The sequence below is a fragment of the Lissotriton vulgaris genome, chromosome 2_1 (assembly GCF_964263255.1).
Source record: "Lissotriton vulgaris chromosome 2_1, aLisVul1.2, whole genome shotgun sequence".
NCBI lineage: Eukaryota > Metazoa > Chordata > Amphibia > Caudata > Salamandridae > Lissotriton > Lissotriton vulgaris.
In genome coordinates, this window is record NC_141687.1 from 714451559 (window position 1) to 714477049 (window position 25491).

The 25491-nt window shown below is 43.4% G+C and overlaps 1 protein-coding gene across 1 annotated transcript in view; it reads right to left on the bottom strand.

The window, feature by feature from the left end:
- ZNF143 (zinc finger protein 143) overlaps positions 1-25491 on the bottom strand; it is a 415284-nt gene that overhangs the window by 57251 nt on the left and 332542 nt on the right. The window contains exons 10-11 of the mRNA XM_086955969.1: positions 22483-22608; positions 4478-4657 (exon numbers count right to left, since the gene is read on the bottom strand). Of these exons, the coding sequence (XP_086812095.1) occupies positions 4478-4657; positions 22483-22608 (306 nt within the window). The remainder of the gene's footprint in view (positions 1-4477; positions 4658-22482; positions 22609-25491) is intronic.

A 25491-nucleotide genomic window follows, 5' to 3' on the forward strand; every position in this document is an offset into this window, starting at 1 on the left:
GCTGTTCATATATTTTTCCCTGCTGATGGGACACCAGTAACAAAATGTGTTGAGAATAGGAAAAAACTCTGCATGGAACCTGATGTGGGAGAGGTGTCATGGATTTATGGATACCTATAAATATTCTGACAGGATATAAGCTCCAATATGAAGAATATTGTTACAAGTGAGTCTACCAAGATCGGATTTGGTGGTTCAAAGTATTTAGAAGTATTTATAAGCATAAACTATGTAGAATTTCTTTTCCTGCTGCCACCACTATTCCCAAAAGGGGAAAGCACCGCAACAGTAATTATTCTACCTTTGAGGTGTTGGTTATTGCTGAATGGTTTGCAACTCGAATTTTTGTAGCAATTTCTGATACATTGCATACATAGTCACAATTCAGAAGAAACTCCCATTTTATGCCTTTCCCAATTGAGATTCGGTAGAATTTGCAAAACCCGGTTTGCGAGTTGGAAAAACCTTTTTGACTTGTAAAATGTGTTTTGTACATTATAAAAAGTAATGTTGCATTTGCAAACCAAGTGGTTTCGCAAATCCTTTAACACATTAGGTCCACTGAGCTTACAGCCCAACTACACAGCCACCACAACATATAAGCAACCACTATGACTGGAAAGAAAACCTACCAGAGAATTTATGCAACAATTCTTTAACAGATTTTTTAGACAGATGGGTTCTTTGAAAGCTGACCTTAAGACATGCTTCAAAGCAGTGAAAGGAGAGTTGGCCGCTTTGAGGGCAACATTAAATAATCTGGTAAAAACTGTGGATGAATTTTCAGATGAGCAACATCAAATATACACAATATCATGTATACATGCTCTGAATTCAGGCGATATTTTTGAAATCCACTATCACAGACTTCTAAATGATAGTCAAAAAAGAAATAATAATTGGGGGTGACTTTAATATTGTAATAGCGATCGTTAAGGACAGAACCATACAGGGACGGGTCACACAAGATCAATAGCGGAGGAAAACAGACCTCTGCTATCATCGATGGGTTTAGTGGACATGTGGCAATTATCAACATTACAAAGTAGCCTTTACCTTCTCCTATGTAGATAGGTTGTATCAGTGCTTAATTTGTAAAAAAAAAAAAAAAGAAGAGTGCCACAGGCCTTGTCAGAAGGCCTTTGCTGCTTGCACCAACCATTGCCCCTACCAGCACTACCAATGACACTAGCAACGAAACTACTAACTCTCACACTTCTACAAGTATGACAATTCAGACTCTTCCAGGCCCTCAAAGCTATAAGAATTGGAACTAGGGCTCTGTAGACCTGAATTGGCCTTTTAGGGGGACCTAATTAAGTACTACATCAGGGTCCTCAAAGCCTCGAATAACACTCTGAAATATCACCTGGAAACAATCTTTAGAGAAGAAGACTCCCACTGGCATATCAAGTTGGGCAAAGCACTAAGGACCTAAATATTGATGCTGATAATTTGTCTCTACCTGATATCTCACAAAAGGCCTGGTCAAATACCATGAAACAGCAAGCCTGCTTCATTTTGTTTGTAAAGGATCGAGCTGCACTCCGCCATAATACCATCACGATGGCACTGGACGAATACCTATATAGCTCAATAGTAGCTACGGGAAGCACTAGGGGTACAAGCTCGCAGGAAAATCCTTTTATGAGGCTTATGGCCCTTAGAATTTTAGATTTTAACCCAGTATGGGTGCGAGAAGATGGCGAAGTCTCCTGTCGGCTATGTAACTATCACAGGGAATACTGGTTTCACCTTTTATGCTGCTGTCCTAAACTGATGAGTGAACGACAAAGGCTGCTTCGTCCTACATTAAGGGACTTTGGCATCAGATCGTGTTAGGATGCGTCAGACTGTTGTCTTTCGGAAACAAAAACATATATTGTCGCAAGGATGGCAAAGTTTATCCATTTCATTAGACAGGCCTTAGAAGTGAGTTTATAAAGGCACTATCCTTAGCTCTTGAAACTCAGAGACTGTTTATCGGACAATAAGGGACCGGCAATAACATCAATGGGCAAAGAAGAGACAGATTATTTTTAATGGGTTTCATTGTAATATTGGTGTAACATGAAACCAACCCCCGGTCTAAAGACAAAAAGGATCTTGTAACAAGAAGGGAGAGACATGGGGGGTGGGCATTGATTTTAGCTGGTTTTACTGTAAATATTTTAAATAATCGAACAGTTAACAAAAATACTTACTATATAAGAATTGGTTGGGCAGCACAAATTAGTCTTTTTAAATGTATATTGAATTATTATTGTGCTCATCTAAATTTGGCAAACAGTGCCACCATGTGGCAGACAGTCATAAGTGCAGGTGTTGATAATTAATTGCAGTGCCGAGCAACAGAAACCACCAGCACAATTTAAGCACTGTTTGGATGTTAGATTAGGCCACACTCACTGCCTCAAAAACCTGACTAGGTATAGGGGATGACGTCTTAAAGAAAGCCCACTTTATGACCAAACAGTTAGGGAGGTGATCAGATGCATTACAAACTATAAAAATGAGAATGATATGGGGATGTATGTGACTAAACCTTATGGGACTCTTTAAAGGCAGATTTCAGGCATTCTTCGAAATTTCCCTCAACCAGGCTAAACAGAAATATATTTATTTTACTGGAAACAAGGGTAAAATATAATTGACTAGCCGTCTCAGTTTCCATGAGTGGCTAAAATCCTACGAGGGTAATGTAATTGCAATGGCCAAACCCCTCTGCCTTAGTAGCTTTCAGTTTTGATACTCAATCCCATACAATTGTCCCTTTAACAGTGTGCTATCATGAGCTAGTGCACCTCGCTGGCAACCGCTGATATTTATTTATGTGGTTCTAACAGAGTATCATGCCGGCAATTCTTGGCTTGACCGTTTATGTTTGCACCAGTGAATGTTAGAGGTCCAAGATGATTGTAAACCTTTATACAAATGTTAATATTGGAACCAGAAGCACACAGAGGAACATTTTCTTCAAATTCAATTCAGCTTAGGGTGCAAACACGTGAATTGGCATGCTGTAGTCTTTGAATGCAATGTAGCTCATTTCCATTACCACAATCCCTTTGTGTTGCTCTGCTCATCATGCGTGTGGACAACTGTACATTTTCTTTTCAAGGCATACACAGGTGAGAGCAGGTCTCCCATTATTATTATCCCTTCCAAGTTATGCATATGCCTTAATATTTAGAAGGTTAAAATATCTGAAAGCACAAGAGCAGAGGCAATTATCTCGAATAGTTAAAAGGCAGACAGTGTACATGGATGACACTGTGAGCCTGACTTTTCAGTCCACCTTGATTGCTAGTGAGATGCAACATAGCTGAAATACAGTTGTTCGGCCCACATACGCAGCAGTAGTGTACACTATTTCGACTAACAGTTATTTCACACTAATAGTCATATAGAAAGTGCCATAATAACAGCTAACCAATTGGAGTAGGCCCTGTGATTCAGGCATTCTTGGTGTGCAGGCATTCTTGGTGTGTATTGGCTTATGGTGAATTTGTATGTTTGATGTGCACTGCATGTCTAAATGGAGCATGGAACTGCAAATGCTAGTTTAACTTCAACTAGTTAAGAATCCACAGACTCTCTTACATGCGTAGGGCGGCCTCTTCTTGTTTGTGTGGTAGGGCACAGAGGACTCTTGAGTCTCAATGAGGGTTGTTCCCCTCCATGACCAGCTGTTTTGAAATACTTCCATGCTACCATTTTAGAGTTGATGGCCTTTCCTCTAGTTTCCCTCTTGGACTCCCCTACTAAGTTATTATTAATGATCTCTATTTGATTGTCCATGCATAAAAATTGCACAGGAGATTTCATAACGACCTACTTAGATCAAAGAGTAATGTCAGATTACTTGGCAGGGCCAGCAAGTCCAAAAGAATTAGGATGCAATGCCCAATCTACTGCAATGAAGAACAGTCCATCCTCGAGTCCTAGTTGTGAGCTTCCGGTTTGCTGTCTTGGCCAACAGTACTGTTATCGTCATTCTCCAGTAGTTGGACTTCCATGTGTTTACAATGTGGCCACTAAATTGCTTAAGAATTGGTTTAGTTAAGCATTCTTGACACAATTAACTCTGCCTTCTTTATGAGTAGATTGATCCATATGAGTTATAGCTTGGTGGGGATGATGCTACCGGTAAATGCTCACTGTGACCATCTCTGAACATTCCTAAGACAGTTGGGTATAGTATATTCTGGGTGGTGGAGTTTAATTGTTGCCCTGATTACCCTCTTTGGATTACAGTTGTTTACTGGCTTTGATTGATAACAGTACATGTTTTGTTTATGTGTACATTACAAACATTGGGGCCTCAATCCTTAGTGGGAGTGTTGTTGGATTCTCCAATGACAATGAAGACATAAAATATAACATACTCGGATAAACTATACAAAACCAGTACTGTATTCATTAGTGGAGCCTAAAAAAATGAAAAATGTTTTCGAAGAAAGTAGATTTTGTTTACCTGTATGTATTCGCACGTGGTTCTTATAATTTGTAGCACTAGCAAATGCTCTCCCACATCCAGGCTCTGTACAGTAATATGGTCTTTCCCCAGTATGTGTCCTGATGTGTACTTTCCGAATGTTGGATGTTGTGAATGACCTACCACAGCCTTCAAAGGGACATTTAAAAGGCCGTTCACCTTCAGGAAACAAGGTTATATGTTAAAATGATAAGTTATTACAACTTATAAGCGTAAATAATAAAACAGCTGCATACATTTAAATCTGTGCCCAAATATAAATATAACAATATTTGCTTGTACCACATTCTAAAGTTCAACTGTATTTTCTTAATGTAACAGCATACTAAAAACAGGCGATAATAGGTTTTCAAGCTAAAACTTTCAAACTGAATTTTTCATAGAATATTTAGAAGGAAAAATTACTTACCTCTAGTCCTAGTTCTCTATCCTGGGTATTCCCCCTAAATCCATGACCGGTAGGATATCCCAGTATGTGAGCGGGGTCCCTGAAACACCATTTGCATGAACATTTTCCACAACGAAAGCTTGCCTATTAGAAGCAACATTTTCTTCTTGTTCTTTTTTTTTTATTTATAACGTAAATCCACTAAGCCAAATTAAAAGAAGACAATTGACTACAAACATTACTGAAATATACTCTTTTTAAAATGCCAAAATCAAGTGAAAATGTAACCTCTAACAGGCTGGGCACACACTGCGAATTAGGCACTCACCTTAACACCTTCGACGCTCATGACGAGCTCAGCTCGTCATGAGGTACACCTCTCGTACACTCATGCCGAGCTGAGCTCGTCATGAACAATGGGAATCTCAATAAATCAGCACAGGAGGGGAAAAGCCTTAGCAGCCATAGTGTTAAAAACATTCCAGAGTCAGCCAGTCTTCCCTTCAAGCAGTGCAGGGTGAATGAGGTCAATGAGGCAGTATGTTTTCAAGGACGTACAGGAAATGACCACTGCCTTCATAGCCTGTTTGCCAAAGTCCCTTTAACCGGTTTCAGGGAAAATACCCATGACAGAGAACTAGAATTACAGGTCAATAACATCTCCTTTTCTGTAATGGAATTTGCTCACCTATCCATTAGCGGTACAATTGAGTTGCAAGTTAAATCACACTCAACACCAGAGGAGGGTTTCATAGATAATGGCAAATAGGACAGAATTATACAGAACAAATAAACTGTACAGTGATGCTTGATCTACCACAGCATCTGCTCTGCAGTCAGAAAGTTATGCTTAACAAACATATGCACTGCTCTTGAGATTGCTGATCACTATTCACCTTTTAGTAGGAAGTAATTACAAAAGAAAGAGTCCCTCTAACTACTGTTTACTTTGATAAGGCCAAACGAATGTGTACTGCACTATGATTTAAGAATAACTGGTCTGTCGAATGGATTTGGTGTTGTCGAAGTAGTAATGTTTCAAAGTTCTTTTATTATTCCATTCAGTGCATAACAAGCTCTTCCAGCTCTGGAGTAGAATGCTCTGGAAAACAACACAGGGAGCAAGGCTGTCTGATTAATATGAAAGTCAGAAATCGCTTTACACAGAAAATAAAGGTAAGTTCTTAAGGAAATGTTGTTCCAGGAAAGCCAATAAAGTTCCTTCAAACAAGCTTGAAACTCACTCGCCCTTTTGAGCAATGGTCCTAAACCACTTTCCAGGAGACGTGTTTAATGTCTGCCTTCTGCATGAGCTCATAAAGGAGACCCATCAACTGGGAAAAGATAATGTTAACCTCACTTACCAGGGCAAAAACTCTCCACGGGCCATCAAGAAAAGGTCTACCCCCACATGCATCAAGCATTTTTGGAGTCGCAAACGGTGCGATTCCTTAAAATCGGCCGGTTGCGATTCCAAAAATGCTTTTTCAGATGCATCATTATTTAGTGATGGAAATCGCTAATTTTGCGACTTTCCAGAATGCGATTGCATTTAAGGAATCGCAAATTTGCGATTCCTTAAATGCAATGCATCATTATTTAAAAAATTGCGATTTTGAAGATTGCAAGTGCAAATTACCACGAGGTTGAACCTCGTGGTAAATTGCGAAAATTTTTTAAAATGTTCTAATTTACATTTTAAACAATGTCATGTTACAGACACACATTTCCTTAGGACATGTGTGTGTGAAACATCCATTTAAAAAAACATTTCAGGGGTGCAGGGGGGGGGTCCTTTGGACCCCCCCCTGCACCCATGGAATGCATCAACATTATGCAAATTCAAAATTGCGAATTCGCAATTTCCATTGATTCCTATGGGCCTTTTGGCCCATAGGAATCAATGGGAATAGCGAATTCGCAATTTTGAATTCGCATAATATTTGCGATTCGGTAAAAATTGCGATTTTTACAGAATCGGAAATATTATGCACTTTTTATGATGCATCCCGTTTTGCGAATCCATATTTGCGATTCGGTAAAATTCGCAAATTTGGAAACGCAAAACGGGAGTTTGATGCATGTGGGGGCTAGTCACTGGCATAGTCCAAAAGGATATCTGAGAAGGGCTCTTCCTATAAGTAGTGACAGCAGTGTAATAAACTTTAATAGAAGATAACTGTAGGTCCAGATTATATCAAATAAAGAAGATAAGGTAATACCATTTCTTCTTGACAAGTTCTCAGATCAACCTATTTCTGAACACAGCATGCACAGAACACCTTCCATATAAAGGCATATGAACAATGAGTGGATGTTCTCTTTGCTTCCATCAATGTATTCACAAAATCTAGAAGATTCCAGTGCCATATTGTAGGAGCCAGGTCCATGAGTGCAGGCTTAGGTGGAAAATCCGGCTTGACAGATTTGAAAGGAGGCCGGCTGGAGCAGGAAGTTACAGTGAGGCTGAAGCAATAGAGGAAGCAGGTTTGAATACCACTACTGCCTTAGCCACTTGAGCTATGAGGAGCATCTTAATTTTTCACTGAATTGTTTCGATAATGCCTCTGGGTAACAAGGATATCAGCAAAAGCATATGTGAATGTCTTCGGCCAGTCTACAAAAGGGCCCTGTCCTTGGATCTGGGCTAAGGGAACCTATATGTAAAAGCGAGGCATTTTGGGTTTTCTCCTGTGGCGAATGTGAAGGGCCCCAGTCATGAAACATGTTTTTAAGAATGATGCTGTCTAGCATCCATTAATATAATTGTAGGAGTTGTCAGTGGAGCTTGTCTGCTGTCTTGTTTTGTAAACCTGTTAATTGCATTACGGTAAGAGAGATGTATAATGACAGAGAAATTAATTTTACAACAAACAGAAAGAAAATTGTGTGGATATACGCTAGCCCAAACCCAATTCCTAGTCTAAAACTTCTGATGGATGCATTATTCACTTCACTTAAGCAGTAACTCTAATCAACTAAAGTTACTGAAAAACGCACCCGATTCTCTTTTTCACCATTCACACTCCCAACGTGAAAAATATAATTAAAAAAAATCCAGATGAGATACTTCACAAGCTCTCTATAGAAACTAGTACACCTGAATTTTCAGTCGCTCTCTGTGTTTGTTGTTACCATTTTTTCATTGCAACTTTCTAACTTCTTGATAAACATAAATCACACAACCATAGAATGGTCTGGTTCTAAACTCCTGCAACCGGTTACCCTACATGAACATGACCGAGTTGTCACCTAATACTATAGTCCCTCACTTTATGGAGTGACGGGACCCACAAAATAGTCAGTAGAAGTATGGCACACTGTGCCGTGGAGTCTCGGTTGGGGGAAAAAAATTACGCAGGTTACCCCACTGTGGGACTCGGAACAATTAGGAACCCTAAGAAAGACCAAAGGATTCGACAGTGGGATATTATTGGGCTGTCTCTGGTTGGGGACCTTAGGAGGGGGGGTGGGGGGGGGGGGTTGGTGGCTTTCTCACTCCTACAACAGGAGAACGAACTGGCACACATTGAAAGACTTAGATACCTACAGGTGCGACACGCCCTACAAGCTAATATCCCAGCGGGTTGAACACTCCTGGAGGCGTCGCCATTGGAGGATAGACTCCTTGACAAATACATGCCTAAAAAAGCTATATCACTGACTTACAAGAAACGGATAAATCATGGCCCGGACACTCTCACACAACTCTGTAGAAAGTGGGAAACCAAACTGACAAACATAGATGGTGAAGAATAGTTGGAGGCATTGGCATCGCCCAAAGAAGTTGCAATCACGTCAAGGCTCAAATTGGTACAGCTAAAAATACTACATAGAGTGTACTTTTCAGGACCAGCACTAGTGAGGATGGGCTGCGGAGTAGATTCTCGGTGTAGGTAACAGCGTGGTAGAGAAGGAACATTTTTACACATACTTTAGGAGTGCAACCACATCATTAAGTATTGGAGAGCGATACTCCACTGTATGGAAGAGACCTGGGGACAAAGCCTGGCACTGGAGGCTAAGAGGCGTTTGTTAAATATTTGGGAGCCATCGGGCCTGAATAATAATGAGTAAATATGGGCAACTCTGGGCCAGATGGTTGCCAAAAGAAACTTAGCTGGAATGTGGGGGGCGAAGGAGGTTCCAACTGTGAATGCTTGGAAGAAGGACATGGACTGGTGTTTGTTTAGGGAAAAAAACGTTATATGTCTCCAGGGGATGTCCCAAAAAATGGACACAAATTAGGGATAAAAGGAATGCATACAGAGGAGATCTCTGTGCTCCGGCGTTTCTTCCCCCCCTTCCCTCTCTGCATGTACCCGTTGTTATTACCAGCTGTAATGTATTAAGTGCTTGCCTCATCTTTCAATGGTGTAAACCCGAACATTCCAAAAGTGGGTAATCAAATGCTTCATGTTCAACTAAACCAATGAGTGTAATTTTGTTAAATGTCATCAATAATAAAAGTTGTTAAAAAAACAGAAGAAAGTTCATAATGGCAGGACCCTTCATTTCCATAGGACTCAACAGCTATAACAAGATTACTGCTAGACCCACATTCCCTAAATCCAAGAATAGTGTAGCAAAAAATAACTGCACACATGCAGCACAAAAAGAGTTACATGTGCGATAATTCCAGAACGAATTTTCAAAATTGATGAGCTTGAAAACCTTACAAAAGGTACCCTTTCTTGAGAAACCAGTGAGAAATATGCTACATTTCCAAGATGTGAAGAGATGCTTGTGGAAGGGAAAATAGGAACATAACACTTCGGGCCATATGTAGGTAAAGACTATTTACCGATTCTAAAATACCGAATTTTACCTATTCGGTATTTCAGAATCGGTAAATGATATGTAGGTATTGATTCGGCAAATGTTATCGAATCGGTAAAATCCGGTAATTACCGATTCGGGATTTACTGATTGGGTAATTCACATTCATTCCTATGGGCATGGCCTACAGGCCCATAGGAATGAATGGGAATTACCGAATCGGTAAATACCGAATCGGTAATAGGGGGACACATTGACACCCTGTTGAACCCCTGAATAGTGCATTGGTTCACATGTGGCACACATACATCCCCTAAGGGCATGTATGTCTGCCACATGGCACTTTTGGAAGAGCACACATTTGCTTTTTCAAAGGTTTTCGATATTTACTACCAACATTTAGTTGGTGGTAAATACTGAATCCTTAACACAGAAATGCACTCACTTGAGTGCTCCCTACATTGAGGATTCTGTAATTTACCTATTCAGTATTTTAAGGAATCGGTAATTTACCGATTCCTTAAATTACCGATTCGGTAAATTACCGAATCCTTAATTTTGGCCCCTTCATGTCAAATGCCCAATGCTGGTCGGTAACGGGCGAAATTAGTTAATTTCGGCCGTTACCGACCGGTATTGGGCTACCTACATCTGGCCCCAGAAGTTTTGTCCTCAGTAAGACTTAAGCAGTGGCAACGTTTTTGGAATCATAAAGTAGGTGGCAAGAAACCCACACAATAATAATGGCGAGAATAGGACATATAATTTACAGTTTTTCTAAAAGAAAATCAGAGTAGATATACCGGTGTTCTCTTGAAATTTACACTGAGCTAATATTGCTACCACTGTGCACTTCAATAATTGTTTACTTGACATGTGTTACTTAACGGCTTCCCCTGATTATACCTAACAGCGTTGCCTCAAAGACATCCAGCAAAGGAGGGGATGGTGCTTGAAAAAGAAGAAACACTGCTGTGGTACTCTCTTGGCCTTATAGGATTCAGAAATGTTACTGATTGTTTAACTGACGAGGTCATTTCTATCCCTGATTATAGCTGTCGGTGCAGCAAAACCTCAAAAGTGTCATTAACAGTTGACTGTTGATTGTCTCTCTCTGTCTTATAGAAAGCAAAAAGGGGGAGAGGCGTGTTCCTTTGACTTGTTTCAGGACCTAATTGTGTCTGCACTGTGCTTTTTACTAACTGTATATTTGCTGTGTGGCCGCTTCTAATGCCGATTGTATGCACCAATGGAGCCTCAAAAATATCAAGAATACCAGGAAGAAAAGTGTGGAGCCTGTGAAAATCAGCTTCTAATTAGCTCTTTCAGCCCATTAGGAAGCAAGAATGTTGTAGGAGCACCCAAGCGTTGCACCTTAAGCGGACAAAGTACAACTCTATCATGCCATCTGGGCAGAGTAGGGCCATGCTACCCAGGCAACCCAGGATAAAAAAACTCATTCTTTTGCACACATATAGATCACTACTGTTATATTTCAAAATGCACCAGCTGGTGAAATTCAGGTTTCGGGTCCTTAGGACGTACGACACCCCAATGTCGAATCCAACAATTTAGTGCAGCAAACCCACCCAACTTTCATTGCCTGAAATTAACTCAATCTCTAATGATTGCTGAAAGAAATTGGGTTATTAGTTGCGAAGAATGTGAGTCATTCTTGACTATTGTAGCACCTGACTCTCTCTCAGTGTAGTAAAGCAGGGCAGTCCAAAGCCAACTCAAGGAAGGTGGTGTGGACTGGTAATCCCAATTTGCTGTACACAACAACACTCAATTAATTGTTATCCCGTCAGTGCTTTGTCTTTTAAAAAGGAAAAGTACATTTATTACAGACACACACACTACTGAAAACTATGCATCTAGGTAGAAGAAATAACTTTGGTGACACCCTCTTATCACTTTACACCCCTATTGAGTCCTCGACCCTATTATCACAAAGCCTCCCACCTGTACTAGAAGTAACAACACAATATAAAGGAATGCAATTATAAATAAGGCAGGCTTTGTGAGAGGGACAACACATTAGAAGAGCAGCTAGTTACTGGTCACGATTTAACCTTGTAAAAAGGCGAATGAAATGGCTGTGCTGCTCTGTCAACCAACATGTGGAAAATGTAGAAGTCATCCAGTGCTGAAATCCTAAGATATAGTTGTGGGCTAGGTTGTTCGGCTGGAATATATTTATCGCCAATCTGGATCCTGTTCAGTGTCATCACAAACATTACAGCATCTTTGATCTGGGAAGCCACAAGCATTGTCAATGCCATTATCAGCAGCGCCTAAGGTTGTCTCTTGATCTATATCCCAGAAGGCTAATTTGCAAGTTTCTCTGAAGGAGGCACCCCGGTGCAGTATGGCTGGAGTTATTACCGAGTTTGTGTTGTTTTAACTGGCCAAGGGATTAAGTCTGATGGAGGCGCCTATGGACGACCATCTGAACATGAGCTGTGCCACTGAAGGTCACTCCGACCTGAATAATCTGTGTTCATGAATGCGCCGGCACCTCAGTCTGCAAGGGATGTCCATGATAAAAAGCTCTTGATAAAGCACACTCTTACAAGTGGTCTTTAAGACACTTGAAAGGTCAGATAGTGTTAAGAAATGAATGCACTTTGACAGTAAATGCCGTTTCTGTGAAAAGTTTTGAGATCGCACTCTCTGCAGAAAATTGCATTCAACCTGTGGTATTTCCCACTCGCCTCTTTGCCCCCTCCCTGGCAGCTCCGCATGTAATGGTACTGCTCGTGGTGACATCACTTAGAATGTCACCGCGACCAGGGTTCCAAGGCGAGCGTCGGGAGGCTAGTGAAGCTGTGACCTGCTGTGGCTTTTGCTGTGGATGAGGTCGCTCTGTCCTGTACTATTAACAAGCCTTAAATAAATACCCTGTTACTTCATCTCATCTTGTGTCTGTCATCCTATGATCGATACCACACTGGCGACGAGGGTCTACCAGGGACAGCGACCTCAACACGCTAAAGAAGCGAGGAAGACAAAGTTGCCGTGAAGCCAGAGTAGAGCGAAGGAAAGAGACTCCGGAGGTGCGTGACAACAAAAGAGAATGTCGAATGACAGGTGGGGAAGACAACCGTGAGTCGAGCTCTGCCGGCAGTGCAGTACGGGAAGAATACCAGCCGCGACCATCCATTGAGTAAGGAGGTGGTGAAATTTGCGATAACAGTCTGCGGCATGCAAAGCGGGGAACGATAATACCGGCATGTGAGAAGCTGGCGGCGTATGACTGTGTAGAGGGAGGTCACAGGGAAAGCTGAAGAACAGCGGTGAGTCGCAGCGTGATCCCCGGGCTGGGCGATCATCATGATCTGTCTACGTTAGTGTTAGGAAGCAAGGGCTCCCGCTGAAGAAAGACTTTGTGACGGAGGAATGCTGGCGTGGAGGTGAACGGCGGGGTTAGCGGCGCGTGATTGTCTGACGCGCCTAAAGTTTACTTTGACAGGTCGGAACCTCTGGCAGTAAATACCCTCATCCCATTGCGACCCCAGGAATGACTTTACCTCCATAAAACGAGTGGGCTGACATGCGCTTCCCTTTCGTGTGACTGTCATCTGATCGCCGGGAAATTTTTACCTTGGTGTACCAGCCCTACTGTTGCGAGAGCGAGGAGAGGAAAATCGCTTTGGTCGTTTAGAGACTTGTGACGTTCTGTGACAAGGAAAAAAAAAACAACAGGGCAGTATTCAAGTAAAATTTCTCCTCGGAAGAGCTGACTGTGGCGCCACAGTGCCACCCGGTGGCCTAATAAGTATTGTCCATACCACCAGTATTATTACACTGATTAGCTGCTTAAATCCAGGAAATTTATCGTGGAATTTATATGTAATACGCTTTGCACCTTGCAGTGAGATCTTTGATCAGTACCTTATCCCCAAAGTATATATCTACTGCTGATTCAGGGAGAGCTCACTGGGACATTGTCATCATGCAGAGTGTGACACCTCCACCTTTCTTCCTGACTAACCCTGGGGAACCTGCAATACAATGGAAAAAATGGAAAAAGTGTTTTTAAATTATGCTACTGTGTGTGGCCCAAATCTTGGGTTAGAAAGGAAAGTAGCCCTATTGTCATACTACCTAGGGACAGAAGGGGAAGAGGTTTTGGATCACCTCCCAGATCTAGGGGCGCAGGAAGCAAGGGGTCTGAATGAGTTGGAAGTCAGCCTGAGGAAATTAGATTTGCACTTCCTACCTAAGACTAGCACCATAATGGAGAGATACCTTTTCGGAAAGGGGGTACAGAAGGAAGGGGAGTCTGTTGAATATTTTGTATCTTATCTATGCAAACTGGCCGCGACATGCAAGTTTGGTGGCGCAAGTGAAGAGAGGATCAGAGACCAGTTTGTGTTAGCGTGTAGGATGGAACGTGTACGTGAGGAGTTGTGGTTGAAAGACGACCCGCCACTGAGGGAAGTCTTAATAGTTGCAAAACAGGTAGAACACATGCTGCAGTGCGTCAGTGAAATCAAACAGGACAGTGGGGAGAATAGAAGTGTTGACAAACCTAAAGTAAGCGAAGTCGTGACTGAATGTGAAGCTGTGTCTGTGGTCAAAGGTCAGAAATTAGTGTGTAAGGAGCAGAAAGAGAACAAAGTGGGATGGTCATTCAAGGGTACCTGCTATAGATGTGGAAAGTGGGGGCAAATGGCCAATGACAAAGAGTGCCCTGCCCTCAAATTCACATGCAACAAGTGTGGCAAGAAAGGTCATTTCAGGCAATACTGCAGGAGTGGACAGGGATTTAGCAAACAGAGTAAGGATAGAACGAACACGGTATGTGAATAGTCGTGCAAGTAGGTGAAGGTCAGGTCTGCAGCCCCAAAAACACCATAAAAATAAAGGGTACTGAAGTAGAGGCATTGTTTGACTCCTGTTCTAGAATAAATATCATCAGCGCAAAGGAATTTTCATGGGTGTCCAAGGGGAAGATTAGCTTGAGTAGGATGGATGTAAGACCTGGGGGGTATGCTGGTCGCCCCATCTCCATGAAGGGTTATTTCTGGGACACAGTAGAATACAAGGACAGGACAACAGTGTCCAAGGTCTATGTGTCTACGGTCGGCGACAACATCCTAGGCTGGCAGGCACAGAAGGAATTGGGGGTCTATCTTAATCCCAATAGTAATCCTCAAATCTTAATACAAGAGGTGCATGAATCTAAGGAAGATTTGGTGACGGAGTTCAAAGAAGTATTTAGTGAAGAACTTGGGTGTTTGAGGAATTACTGCCACAAGATCACACTGAAAGAAAACGCGAAGCCTGTAGTAGCCAAGGTAAGGAAGTTACCCATTGCCATCCAAGAAGCGGTGAAGGCTGAACTGGAGAAACTGTGCAAAGCAGGAGTCATCGAACCCATGGTAGGCGACAGAGTGGTTGGCGCCAATCGTAGCAGCCCAGAAGAAGGATGGGTCGGTCCGTTTGTGCATTGACCTCAGGGCCTTGAACAAAGAGGTCGTGGTCGACCGGTTCCCACTGCCTAACATCACCCAGATGATGAGCATGCTAGAGGGAGCAAAAGTATTCTCCACACTTGACCTCACCTCAGCCTACTTCCAGATCAAGCTGCACGAAGAGTCGCAAGAACTCACAGCTTTTGTGACGCCCGTGGTCGCATTTAAGTTCAGGAGGATGCCTTTCGGCTTAGTATCGGCGGCTGCCGTGTTCCAGAGACTCATGGGGAACATCTTGAGAGAGATACCTGGCGTCCTATGCTACCAGGATGATGTGCTGGTTTCGCAAAAGACCATGAAGAACACGACGAGAGGTTGAGACAAGTGCTGGCCAGGTTTAGGTCGCAAGGGTTGACGGTGAGAAGAGAAAAGTGCGTGTTTGGCTGCAAGGAACTGAATTTTTTGGGACATAAGGTAACAGCAGAGGGAATCCGTCCAAAAGCAGAGCTCCAGAACACCATTACGAACTTGGTGCCCCCGAAGAGCAAAGACGAAATCAAGTCCTTCATGGGAATGCTGGAATTTTACAGCAAATTCAAAAGGAACTTTGCAGGAAGGACATTTGCAATACGACAATTGCTTAAAAAGGACACAGTGTTCAGGTGGAGTGATGAGTGCCAAAGAGAGTTTGAAGACGTGAAGAATGCACTCGCAGAAGCACCCAGCCTCAAGTCATTCATACCAAATCGTGTGACCATAGTCACCCCCGACGCAAGTGCCAAGGGGTTAGGGGCGGTCCTCACCCAAGTAGGAACAGGCGGAGAAGAAACGATAGCCTTCGCCTCAAGATCTTTACAGAAGTCAGAGAGCAACTACTCTGTGATTGAAAAAGAGGCCTTGGCGGTGTTCTGGGCCATGGGCAAATTCAGGGATTTCCTATGGGGCACGAAGTTCATTCTTCGAACGGACCACAAGCGCATTGGTAGAGGTCTTCGGCAAGAAGGGCCTTGATGCGATCTCCAGCAGGATCAGACGTTGGATAGTAAGCCTCCAAGAGTACACATTCTGTGTTGAATATGTCCCAGGAACACGAAATTTCGCGGCAGACTGTTTGTCACGACTGGTGAGGGAAAATGATGAGAACGAAGCAAAAGACAAAGGGGAAGAGGTGATTGAAGAATATCAAGAAGAAAATGTGTGCGCAATAATCCAGAGAGCCATTGGAGAAGAAACGTGGAAAGAAGCACTTAAGTCAGACAAAGTTTTGGATGTTGTGCGCAAAAGAGTAAAAGACAGATGGAAACATGAAGATAAGCAGAACGATGCTCTACGGCCATTCTGGATCGTCAAAGATGAGCTGTCTGTGGTCGACGAATGTTTGTTCAGGGGAACGAGGTTGGTGCCTCCTACGGCAGTGAGGGAAAATCTGGTGGATATGGTTCATTATGGCCACCTGGGCATCACTAAGACCAAACAGAGATTGAGAGAAGACTACTGGTGGCCGCGCATGGACCTTGCCATTGAAAGAAAAGTAAGAGACTGTATCCCGTGCAGCATCAGCGACAAAGTGCTGAGACAAATGACACCTCCAATGGTGTGTAGACCACCCCCTTCGGGACCTTGGGAAGAGTTGGCATTGGACATCGTTGGCCGACTGACGGGGGAGGTGCGCACGCCGTACATTCTGGTGCTCATGGATTTATACTCCAGATGGCCGTAAGTGAAGATAGTAAGTGAAGTCACAACGAAGACCGTCATTGAATTCCTTCAAGATTTATTCATTAGAGAGGGATTACCCAGCAGTCTACTCACGGACAATGGGGTGCAACTGCGTTCAAAAGAAATGAAAGACTTTCTTGAAGAGAGGGGAATCACACACAAACGTTGTGCCTTGTACCACCCTGAGATCAATGGGATGGTCGAGCGTTTCAACAAGACTCTCAAAGAGAACATTCAGTTGGCAAAGACCAGCGGCATGAACTGGAAGGAAGAAGTATGGAGACGGGTAGAAGCATACAGATTTACCCCGCACCAAACAACGGGTGTCACCCCTTTTGAGTTGCTCCGGGCAAGAACACCCAACACAAAGCTATCGCCAGGCTGGATGAGGTGGCACAAGGGATGGTCGGATCACTCCAAGGAAGCGAAGGGGCTAGAGAAACAGAGGGAAGCAATGGTTGAGAGGAAAGAAAGGTTTGATAGACTCCACTCTACACAAGAGGCTGGGTTCAAAGTAGGAGATGACATTAAGATCAGAACACCCACTGGCAGGGCAAGTTGGTCCGAATACAGAAGGCCCACTAAGATTACTAAGTTGTTTAGGAATGCCGTGAAGACCCAGGAAGGAAAGATCTGGAACCTGGGAAGAGTAGTGAGGTATCACCCCCCTGGGCAGGATCCCTGTAGGGAAGGAGGGCGTGAAAGCAATCCGGTGGGGAGTAAAGGTCCCCCTCCCAGGGAACAGGGGACAGTCCTTCACCCGGTTGGTAGGACAAGCCGGAGAGTGAGCAGACCGCCCAGACATTTGGATCAATATGTGACAATGTAATCTTCTGCTTTACAGTTAGTTTTTTTTGAAGGTTAATTTCCGATGTCTCATTCCATAGGTAAGGGGGATGTGTGGTATTTCCCACTTGCCTCTTTCCCCCCTCCCTGGCAGCTCCGCATGTAATGGAACTGCTCGCTGTGACATCACTTAGAATGTCACCGCGACCAGGGTTCCAAGGCGAGCGCCGGGAGGCTAGTGAAGCTGTGACCTGCTGTGGCTTTTGCTGTGGATGAGGTCGCTCTGTCCTGTACTATTAACGAGCCTTAAATAAATACCCTGTTACTTCATCTCATCTTGTGTCTGTCATCCTATGATCGATACCACACAACCTTACTTAAATATTGTTTCCAAAAGATAGAAAAAAATGAAACAAGAAACAAAACTTTACATTAAAGATTCTATAGAGAAAATACTGTATTAATGTAATGTACCAAATAACAACTTAGAGTGCATAAACAAGAGATATCAGATTCACAAAACAGTTTGTCTCTTAAAAGCTAATCTTCTGGCAGCTGTCAGTTTGTAAAAAAATACAGTGCATTGGGAATTAGGAGATAATTTGCGAGTGAGGTTCCGAAATTTCGACTGACCTGGGGCATCCACAGGATTTGATCCAGCACTGTTAAGAGCTATGTGGGAAGATTACATTGTATTAATATCAATTCAGAGTGCTATCATGTGATTAGCTATTTTAGCGCTATGAACAGGGCCGTAGCTTACCTAAAGATTGAATCACTAGCGGGCTCTATCGATCTTTGGTTAATGACTCCTTTTTAGGGCTCGCCTGGCATTGCAGCGCGAAGTGCTGTCGCTAGCGAGCCTTATTGTTGTTGTGTTGCCTCCCCAAGTGGTACAAACCGGTGCACGAGCAGACACCGGTCTGTGAACGCGCGAGTTGCAGGGAACTCCAACGTGCACGCTCACGGCGTCACGTTCCAGCCATCTCACGTCTCTTCCAAGGCGCGCTCCAGGACGACTTGTTATTGTTGGCGCCGTGATGAAAGACGGCATTGTGTGCGTGCGTGTGCGTCGGCTGGAAGCGGGGGCTCCGTTTCAGCTGAAGGCGTAGCGAGAGGCGACATCCTCGGCAATTAGACAGTAGGCCGGGCAGCATTATTCCTTTCACACCCCAGCCCCCTTCTCCCCTCCTGAAAACCGGCCTTTTGACATCACAGGGTTATTTCTGAGGCGATATCCCGCAATACCGTGGGCTCTACTGGCCAGATAATGGAGCGCGTTGGGAGTAATCCGTCTTGAGCCGAAGGAGAGGGGCATCACGTACATCAAGATTCATTATTTCGAGGCGTCAAGGGAAGGGGGAGACTGACATTACTAGACCGCATTTCATTTCAGGATCTTCCCTTCCCTATTTCTGTTTAGAAAACCCATGGCACTTAAGTGGTAGTGCGTACTTTACAGCGGCTTGGGTCGTTTCGACTTAATGCATATAATCTACAATAAAATAACTGATAAAAAAATAGGGCAGACCTCTACAAACGAATATTTAGATTGATTTATTATTATGACTTTCTACACCCAGGTTTGTACGAGTGTATGATTCCTATGCAAGCCTCCCTCTGCACATTAGTACTTTCTTCAAGGGTCTGGAGCCTGCCACAGCCGTGTAGGGGGGCGTCATGATCATTTTCTTCAGGGTGGTTTGCATATAGCATGGATCTTCCCAGGCACAGGATAGACCGCATGTTTCCAGCCAGAGCCTTGCATTTTTTTATACATATATTAAGTGCAAATCTTGCACACACACACCATACGAAATTATATCAGAGAAAAGAAAACATAACACCCATACATTGCCCGGACACAACGAGCAATTAACGTCATACAATGATAGACGTTTTTCAGTGTAGCACGAGTTGAAAAGGTATTTCTGCAGGCAGGGATTAACGTTTAAGAAAGTGCAAATCTCAGTAGACCTTGATGTTTACCTAGTTTCTTCCTCCTTGCACTACCATCTTGATAGCTATGCACATCTCAGGTCTAATGACTAACTTTGAAACTTCCCTTCTTCAACCTTCTCTTCCTGGCAATTCTACATTCACTGCCATTGACAAACACCTCTCACATTCAATCCCTAAACCCAGACCATCTTCATCTTGTTAACTTGTTCTTGATCCCATCAAAGACAGGCATGGATAATTTCTAATTTCTAATTAAACATAGCCATTCCTGTAGCTAGGAATATTCTATTAAAAGGATTATTTGGATTTGGCAACGATGTGCAGTGCGAGCTTGGTGGGTAGGATCACTGGTCAAAGCTGGACAGAATTTTAAGTGGTGCCTGGGAGATTTTTGTCATTCGAATTTTATGCTGAAGGACACGGTTTAGAGCCGCTTGGTCACGAGGAGATCAACATTGGAAATTCGTTTGGGGAGGCTGTGCTCAAAGTCATTCTGAGTTAATGTGTGTATTAAAGCTCATCAGGTCGGTAACATTTAGGAAAACTACATAGAATTTAGGAAAAAGAGGAAAGTTCTCTTTTTCTGCACTCATCATCTTTCCTTTTTTTCCCAATTTCTCTCCTTTTTGTCCTCTTCCTTTTTAGGTCTCGCCCTGCCGTTGCAGCGCGAAGCGCTGTCGCCAGCGAGACCTATTGTGGTTGTGATGCCTTCCAAGGGGTACAGACCGGTGCACGAGCAGATTCTGATCTGTGAATGCGCTTCCCAGAAACTGTGAACAGCAAGTCAGCCTCTCGCCTCTCTCAATTGGGCGTGCACACACATAGCCACACTCACGCATGCACACACGCATGCACACACACACACACGCAGGCACACACACATGCATGCAAACACACACACAGGCACACACACGCAGGCACACGCACGCACACATGCAGGCACACACACGCAGGCACACACACACACACCCTACAACTAAGCCCCACCCACCCCACTTACCGGGCTACATGCTCCGTCACGCGGGGCCTTCCCTCACTTGCATCGGCGGCCTCTGCTCCTCCTATGTGCCTACAGCGTTTCACAGCCTCCCCTGGGGCGGGATTCCCGCCTTCTGCCCTTCTCGTCCAGTCACTTTGTGGGAGCGAGCTTCACGCAGAAGGCGGGAGTCCCGCCCCAGGGGAGGCTGTGAAATGCTGTAGGAGGCATACGAGTGCTGGAGTCTGACGCACAGCCCGCCATTGGTGGCGGAATCTTTATGATTTCATGAGGAAACTGTTGTAAATAGGTAACCTTACGTTTCATTTCAAAAACAGGTTGTAGGATTTACAAAAATAACCTTTTGGATTTTGTTGATTCTGTTCCCTTGTACCACCGTAACCCCCACTCTTTCCAAACACCTCTTCCCCTTCTCCCTGCCCCTCTTCTCTCTTCCCGATCTCGCTCCTCTTATTTTCGCAGTGTCTTTTTCTTCATATATGCCTCTCACTCTCCACTCTGTTCCTTGAGTTCTCGCGCTCACTTTCAGCCCACCTCCTTCACCTCCCCAAACTCGCCCCATCCTCTCTCTCATAGGCCGTAGCCCGTCTTCCTTTTCTTTCTCTTGATTACTACCAGTGCCTCCCCCCAGGCCTGTATGTTCTCTGCTTCTATCACTCTCCAGTTTATGCCATATTTTTCGGTGCCCAGATCTCACTCTGCCCTCCATCTCCTTGCCTGACTCTAAACAATTTCACCCCTTCCCGTTCCAGCCGGCTCTCTAGGGTAGCAAACATTTCTGGGACATAAAAGTGTCTCTAAGAGGTGCAGGTTTGTGAAATTATCGTATGCGCCCTTTTCATTTAGTCCTGCATTTTTAGCTGACTGAACTTTTGTATGGCTATATTTTTGGGCTCTTAAGTGTAGGTTGTAATTAAAAGGTAAGTTTTTTCATCACTGCTGCGATTAGACACTGCGGGGGAGTGGGCTGGCAGTGAAGCAAGGCGGAGCAGGCTGGCACCGGGCAGCAAGAGTTCCGGGGAGGGGCAAGGCTGGAGACGGGGCAGGGTAGAAACAGGGGGATGGGGACAAGAGCAGAGAGTCGTGTGTGTGAGAGACAGTGTGTGTGCGTATGTGAGAGACAGTGTGTGTGTGTGTGTGAGAGAGACAGTGTGTGTGTGTGAGAGACAGTGTGTGTGAGAGACAGTGTGTGTGTGTGTGAGAGACAGTGTGTGTGTGTGGCTCTGTGTGTGTGTGTGCGTGTGTGTGTGTGTGGCACTGTGTGTGTGGGGCACTGTGTGTGTGTGTGCGCTCTGTGTGTGTGTTGTGCTCTGTGTGTGTGGGGGGCTCTGTGTGTGTGAGTCTGTGTGTTTGTATGTGGCATTTGCGAGAGATTAAGCTATTAGCATTGTAAATGACAATGCCATTTATTTATCTGTTTCCAAAACCAACACATAAATAAAAAGTTTGTCATTTACAATGCCAAAAGCTCTAACTTTTGCAAAGGTGAGACCGTTGCATTGTAAATGCTTGTTCAGTACTGTCAGGGATGGTGTGAGCTGCAGTCATATAATTGGGGCTTTACATTCGGTACTCACTCTGTTTATCTGCTTTATGAACAAGATGGTCTAATTTATACATTTGCTCTATAAATTTAAAATAAAAATGTTTCTTTACACGGACGAGTAAGACTTTTTACCAACAGTAATGAGACCTAACATGCACAATATATAAAATAGAAAAGACTCAAGGAGAAAGATGTGTTCTCCTTCTTTTATTTAATGAAGAGGATGGTATTACAAAGTTGCATAAAAATACTGATAAGTTCTTTCATATTTCAGGACTTATTAAATTTTTAGCTTCTGTAAACATAGCTGAATCATGTGTGGTTGCATTGCAAGGCCTTTGCAACGGTTTTCATTATGCGAACAAATGAAGATTTTATTTTTACCTGTATGTGTTCTAATGTGTTTCTGTAGATCTCCTGACGTCTTGAAAGACTTCGAACAGTTGTCTTCTGAGCAGCGATATGGCTTTTCTCCAGTATGAGTTCGGACATGGCTTTTTAATCCATAACCTTTAAGAAATGTAGTAAACAATATGCATAGGTCTTCATAAATCACAATTATTATGCTAGAGTATTTCTACAGGAATTTATGCAACTTTAGCTTGTAAGCTGTAAGGGATAAACCATGGAAAATGATAGGAGCAGAAGCAAAGCAGAAAGGTTGCAATTTACCACATCATAAATTGATTGATAAAACCTTGAGGATTTTTCCCATTTATGCTCTCAATTTCCTGTGAGGTTTCAGTAACAGCTCTCCTGGGATTAAGGAACAGTGCAACCTGGGACAGCTGTGAGGTGGGTGGAAGAACGGCCTTCGCCATCATGGCTGCCTCGGCTAACCCCCAAACATGGTTTAAATGACCCCTATGTTGAGAGTTAACTATAAGAATATGTTAAGATGGACAATGGCAACAATTAAATAGTGACACATCTACCTTCATCCCTGATTGGATGGTGTAACTTAATTAAATTGCCAATACTGGCCAAGTTTTTTTTTTATTTTGTTCGTGGCACTACCACTATGTGAGTCAAATCTTTTTTTTAATAAATATTGTTTATTATTAACAGCTTCATACTGGTAAAGAGGTAGGCAAGAAGGGCCATTAAACTATTAGAAATGTAATTAATGAGCAGAAGACTCGCATTTCCTGATTCATAACTATCCTACTGATCAGCTATGGGCAATCAACTGAGGGCCTGATTTTGAGTTTGGTGGACGAAGTGCCATACAAAACATTATTTGATTTGTATTATACATGTGAAAAACTAAGGGGAATTATAATACTATGTGCCGTAAATGCTTGTGTCGCAACTATCTAAGGCTTTCTTCTCCTTCCTTGAAGAGTTCATAACCATGGGAATTTACGGTTCAAGAGCCAAGATTATGGTTGGTATCAATAAAGGTATAGGCAAACAGATAAACATAATGGTGTATTTTGCAATCACATAGTTAGAATTAATGTGGCCTGAGCTTGGAAGGCGATTATAGCTCCATGTTTTGATCAGCTGAAAATGAGACAATGCATTATTAAAATTCGGAAGGATATCTATATAAAAGTGTTTCAATCAACACTGGGCTGCTCATCAATTATTACAAAAGGGTTAAAGCTTGAAATCTTTCAATAATTTTTATTTAGTGAATATTTTTATACTGTGACGAGAGAGCAATTAATTAATTGTTGTTTTAACTTGTGTAAAAACAGAGTATTTATCACTTAGTGTGGGAAAGTGCCCTTTTTTGACATGGTCACCCCAATTATTTGCCTGATATTTTTATGCAACTTTGACTGAAGTTCACTGGGTTCTGCTAACCAGATCCCCAGTACTAGGAGTTTTTAACCAAAACTAAGGTAACTGTGCAACTGTAAGTTCCTATTAAATGGGACCCCTGATACTTAAGAGGGTCCCTGAGTGCTGTAGCATGTGTTGTGCCACCCTAAGAGACCCACCACCAAACTAATGCATACTGCCAGCACAGGTTGCGTGAAATGGTGCAGACAAAAGTGGAAACACAACATGGCATTCACCTGTGTGCCTCGACTACTGATACTGCATGCAATATTTGTAAGTCCCCCTACAGCAGGCCTTACAGCCCTAAGGGAGGGTGCATTATATTACATGTGAGGACAAATCTGCATGAGCAGATTTACCCATGTGCTGTTTAGTCTAATTGCTGGACAGTACAAGTGAACAGGAAAGCCATCTTGACTACATGCACTGGACACTGGTTTTATGAGTTCCCCAGCTACATGATGGCTACAGTGAAATCTATGGTGTTTGGTATCAAACATCGTGTCTTAATAAATATGTACTGTTGCCAGTACTTGATTTAGTATACCATGAACCAGAGAGCACCTAAGAGGTGCCCCCTGAAAACTTGTCAACCTCTAGTGTGCTGGCTCACTGGTCTTGAGCATCCTGACACCACAGATGTTTTCTGACCCCTGGTGTTAACAGCCTGCGCCCTTTGAGGTCAACATCAATGCCTGCTCTGTCCGGAGGTGTTGTTACCTTTTCCATGCAGGATGCCTAGTAATCAGCATATCAAGGCAGGAGGCTTCAAAGTCCACTGCTGCCTTTGATCTGCGACCCTGGCAGGGGAAATGCCACCCTCTACCTAGGTGAACATGAAAAGTAGAATTCCACCTTCTTGGTTTTTGGTCAAATTAGATACACTGTGTCAGAGTTATGCCCACTACCCACAGCAAGTGGTCAGATAGGGGGTATAGGCCCCAAAGGTAAGTAGCCCATTGGCTACCACCTTACACTTCCCTTATTGGTCCTAAATTGGGTATTTATGTGCCACCCCTGACACCAGGAACTGAAATTTAATGGACAAAAGAAAAAGAGGACAAAGAAGAGCGAAGAAACGAGAATAGAGGACCAACTGTGGAAAGTTTGGTGCCAAAACCTGCCTACCTGCACCGGTCCCGACAATCGCAACAAACCGACTCATACTGCCACTGTGCAGCTGCAAAGAACCCCAGTGGGCTGCCAGCACTTCGCAAATTGCCAACAATCTCCCTTTGAGTTGAGGAGCTACTCCCCTGCAGCTTGCAGGCACAAAACAGCAAAGTATGGTCCACCGTTCTGTTGCTCCCGGTTCCACTGACACAGCAGCCACTCAGGAAGAGGACTCTGTGCTCCAAAATGTCAGATCAGTCTCCCCACCAAGTGAGAAGATGCCACGACCAACCAGAACCGCACAGAACCAAGGAAGCTACCAAAGCTTGTTTGAGTGCAAACCAGATTCCAACAACTCCAACATTGAGCAGCCGTTGAGGGATGTCAGTGGAAAGGGCCCCTTATTAACATGGTCACTCCCACTTTTTGCCTGGTATCTGATGCAATTTTTGACAGAAGTGCACTGGATTCCTGTTATCCAGACCCCCA